Source organism: Protopterus annectens, chromosome 10.part0, assembly GCF_019279795.1.
Source record: "Protopterus annectens isolate FY-2018-M chromosome 10.part0, PAN1.0, whole genome shotgun sequence".
Lineage (NCBI taxonomy): Eukaryota > Metazoa > Chordata > Ceratodontiformes > Protopteridae > Protopterus > Protopterus annectens.
Window position 1 is genome coordinate 1,001,174,731 of NC_056744.1, and position 5,000 is coordinate 1,001,179,730.

General features: G+C 36.8%; 1 protein-coding gene across 1 annotated transcript in view; it reads left to right on the top strand.

Moving 5' to 3' along the window:
- Positions 1–5,000, top strand: part of LOC122813445 (lectin-like) — a 51,398-nt gene that overhangs the window by 11,602 nt on the left and 34,796 nt on the right. The window contains exon 3 of the mRNA XM_044085760.1: positions 268–386. Coding sequence (XP_043941695.1) covers positions 268–386 — 119 coding nt within the window. The remainder of the gene's footprint in view (positions 1–267; positions 387–5,000) is intronic.

Consider the following 5,000-nt stretch of genomic DNA (forward strand, 5'->3'; position numbering starts at 1 on the left):
TTCACACCAAGACAGTTCTCATCAGGTGAATATGTAAATATGGCATCGGGGAGTTGGTGAGTATCCAAAAGTTTAACAATTCCATTTTAGCACATAGTTAGGTACTTAATGGGAAAACACACATTAATGCTTTAGAGTGTTCTGTATCAGTTTGTATCAATTCTCCGTCTTTAACGTTACATATACTTTACATAAATAAGGTCCATTTTAAAAGGCATTCACAAATCTGCATTATCTTCCCTCTCTCTCTTTTTTTATTTTTTTAAGGCCTACGTGGAGAATTGCACCAGAACAGCACAAATGGACCTCAGATAGAAAAAACAATGATATATGGAACTGCTACAATACATTATTTCAGTACTCCAAAGACATTCACAGACGCTGAGGTACAGTAGAGAAAAACAGATTATCTTGAGTGTTTTCCTGTCCCTTTGACATTTGCAGCTCTAATGGGCAGTTTCAGTGCTTTTTACTTATTATAAGTGAAGTAAATATGCCAAGAAGCATTCAAAATATAATCTCACTGGTAGACGTGAATGGTTATACCTTCCTGGTCAGTCTAACTACCCTCTCCTATACGGCCTCAGCAGGCCTAACTTGGTAGCCTCTTTTCTTGCTTTGTTTCTCAGATCTACTTGTTTTGTTCTTTTTTTCAGTAAATGGCCACTGTGGAAGATTTATGTTGCAGCTTTATTGACTCCAAAAGCAATTATTGGAGCCAGACAAACACAAAACCTTACCTTCTGTCAATGCTTGCTGTATATTCACTAAGTAACTAGTATGTTTTATTTATTTACACAACACACACACACACACACACACACACACACACACACACACACACACACACACACACACACACACACACACACACAAATAGCATGCCTACAGTCAGTTTGCAAGACATTGCTAATTACACACACACACACACACACACACACACACACACACACACACACACACACACACACACACACACACACACACACACACACACACACACACACACAAATAGCATGCCTACAGTCAGTTTGCAAGACATTGCTAATTACACACAAACACACACACACACACACACACACACACACACACACACACACACACACACACACACACACACACACAATCAATTTGGAAGACATTGCTAATTCACCTACAGCATAGCATATCTTTGGGATGCTGGGCAAAAACAAAAAAAAATGACTGAAAATCCATGTGGGCAGTGGAGGACTTCAAGACTCCACATCCAGCCAAGGAAAGGACTAAAGACTAAAGTGCTGCGATGTAGCAGTTATAACCACTGTGCCACATAGTTATAAATCACTTAATAATCACATAAATTCAATGCACAATGGAGTACCAGTGTGTTGGAAGAAAGCTATGGTGGCTGTATTGCACAAACAGGGTAAAGACCCTTCAGACCTAGCTTCATATGTACCCATTTAAATTCTGAACCATTACTATAAAGTGTTTATGTCTATACTGGCTAAGAAAATGACAAAGTTGTGGTGATTGTTTACACTAAAACACACCAGGATGCAGAGCAGCAAGCTCCAGCCCATGTGATGTTAGTTGCAAGTAATTCTTACCCTCTTTAGGATGTCTGTATGTGAATCTTTTTTCCATCAGTCAGTCTGCATACTAAGCAACTGGTTTTATGTATTTAGTAGCTGAAATATACATATAAATATAAATACAAACATCCCTCACGTGAAAATGAACTTCGGGAAAACTATTTCAAATATGTATATCTGAGTAATAAAACTGGCAATTAAGGGAAAACATTTTTATATTTAAGCTATTTTATATCACTTAAGCTTTGTCTTAAGCTGCCAAAGTATAAATAATTAAAAAATAACTTAAATATAGATAAAGTAAAGGGTTAAAAGTTTTGTATTAAGCTGCCAAAGTATAAATAATTAAAAAAAATAACTTAAATGTAAATAAAGTAAAGGGTTAATGTGTGTAAACCATAATGTTTTTCTGTATTTGCATTTGCTTTATGTATTCTACTAGCATTGTTGTTTCTGTTTTTCAACGGCAGTGGAACAAACATTGCATTTTAGACTTTACATGGTGATTTGTAATTTAAGCTACCGTGGATTAGTCAGTATTTTTAAATCAAGGGTACCCACATCTGTTAAGAGTTCTCTCTCTCTCTCTCTCTCTCTCTCTCTCTGTCTCTGTTTCTCTCTCTCTCACTTTCTCATTCTCTTTCTGATTCTAAAATATGTAGCCTGTTTTCACCTTAAAATTTGCTGATATCAAAAGGCTCAAATTTTTAAACATTCAAAAATAAAGTGATAATTATTTAGAAATCTTGTTTTGATCCTCTTCACTAACCAAATACTTAAACAAGTAAACAAATAATTGCAAGTTACTGGTGTATGCATACCTATCAAATGTCCCTGACATTAATCAACTCAGCATCACCCATTTTGTGCTCTCATCTTCATACAATTTAGAGGTGTGTCGTAATGTAAACAATTACAATTGCCAAAGGTGTTACCAAAGTTAAAGATGTGGATCAATGTGGTTTTGAGCAGGGGTGGCAAATATTACACAACATAAATACAACAATGATGATCCAGAGGGAAGTAGAAGGTAAGAAAATACTGCTATTGTTGGAGGGTCTTGATGCAGGGAAAGTATTTGATAAACTCAGGTGGTATTTTATAAGTAGTACAATGGATGCATTTGAATTCCCTGACAGAATAACAGGGTTGATTAGGAAAATGTATGAAGGGTTACAAGCAAGAATTAAGGTTGGAAGGTTTCTCTCTGATAAGTGTTTTTTGATCATAACAGCCAGGGAGGGGCGTTTTCTTTCCCCTTTGTTATTTGATTTATGTGTAGATCCACTGGTAAAGAAAATAAAGGATTCACAAATTCAAGGATGTAACTGGTATGGTAACCAAGAAAATTTAGCTTTATTTACAGTTGATAGTATTTGATAAATCCAGAAAAGGACAATTCAGTATTGTGGAAAATTCTGAAACAACTTCAACTATTTTTGGGATCAAAATTAATGTTGATAAAACAATGGCTATAGCAGTAAATTATGTATCCACACATGAATTGGTTCAGCAATACCCATATATGAATATATATATATATATATATATATATATATATATATATATATATAGATATATATATATATATGTATATATATATTTATGTATGGCTCTAGTGTATAAGGTCGAGTGCACGCATTATTGAACAGGTAAACCTCAAACTCAATTACCCGAAACCAGAGTTTCACAAAACCACAGAAAAGAGAAACCAGAAAATCATGGCGCAAATGCACTTTGTCTGCACCTTTAAATTCCACCCAGTAAAACATATACGTTGTACTTAGCTACAGCTACAGTTACGTAGTATGGCGGATGTATGCAAGAAAGATCCCGATGTGCTGGGGGAAGTGTACAAAACCACCAGATCTCAAAAGAGTAAGGACGTGCTCATAGTTGAAGGGTACATCTATAATTTAGAAAAAAATGGGAAAAACCTGGAAATATTGGTGCTGTAGGTACAAGAAAGCTGAATCGTGTAAAGGGAGAGCAATTATGGAGGTAGTCAGCACAGGTGAGCTGATAGTTAAGTCTACTGCTCATAATCATTCTGGGGAGCCTGCGGAAGTGGAGAAATATGCAGTGTGCCACAGTTTGAGGCAAAGACCTGCCCTATCTAGGGATTCACCATGTCTAATAGTAGAAGATGCAGTGATGTCTTCCTCGCTTGATTTTGCTCCCACCCTCCCTAGTAGAAAAGCACTTTTAGAGCGAGTATGCTGAGTGCAGCAAAGGGGAAGCAGATTAAGGTCTTGTTTGGGGTTGTTAGAAATACAAAGCAAAGATTTCTCTTTGAAAGATGGCATGCTGATGGAGAGAAAATTGTGCGATGCTCTCAATGACTCAATAGTTGTGGTTTTAACAACTAGGCAAAACTTAAAGGACTTGTGTAAAAGTGACATCTCGCTAATGGATGGAACAGACTTTGCTAGGGGAACCCAATGTCGACAGTTGTACACTATACATGCACTGTTAAAGTATGGAGCATACTCAAGAAGTGTACCATTACTTTTCTGTTTAATGAATAAAAAGTCACTTTGTAGCTATAATTATATGTGGCAGTGTCTGTTTGAATTGTGTGCTGCTGATGACTTGGAGTGTGAAGTATTCTATCTGCTATGTGACTTTGAGACAGCGGCCATAAAAAGCATTAAGGTGAATGTTAGTAACGTAATTTGTAAAGGTTGTTTCTTCCATTTTGGAAGAAATGTCTGGTGAAAGGTACAATCTTTGGGTGTGGGTGCATTGTACAACTCCAACATGCAGTTCCAATTGGCTGTCAAACAGTTAGCTGCATTAGCATTTCTTGAGGAGAAGGATGTTATGCCAATGTTCGTTAGACTGAACGAGTGTTTTCCTGTTGAAGGTAGGGACTTATTGAAATAATTTGCTGAGTGGTACTTGTATGGCAAACCACGGACTTTCAGCACCTGGTCTATGAGTAGTGTAAGATTTCCACCTCTATTTCCTGTGATGTTTTGGAATATTATTGTTTTAAATGAGTTAGTGTTAAAATGAGTTGTGTAGAAGCCTGGCACTAGCGGTTCAAGTGCATGACGGGGAAGTATATTTGTGATGCATTTACTGTAGGTTCTGCAATTGTTAGAGAACAGAATTGGGTAGATGAAATTAGACACCACCTGTCTGCAGCCTGTCCTCAGTCTCCTAAGAAACATTGCTTGCTAAGGAGACAAAAGCAGTTTCAAACTATTTTTGAGAACAAAGGGAAGTACGATACTGTGGAGTTTGTTAAGGCTATAACTACTCTACTGCAGATGTGATTGGGGAACTGACACATAACGTTCAGGTGAAGGGTGGTTACTCACTGTGTTTCTATTTGTTTTGGTCTAATTTCTGCTGTATGAGTAATTGGTCTATATTCACTATATGGTGATTTCTGTGTTAGAGTGTAGCACTTGGGTTGCA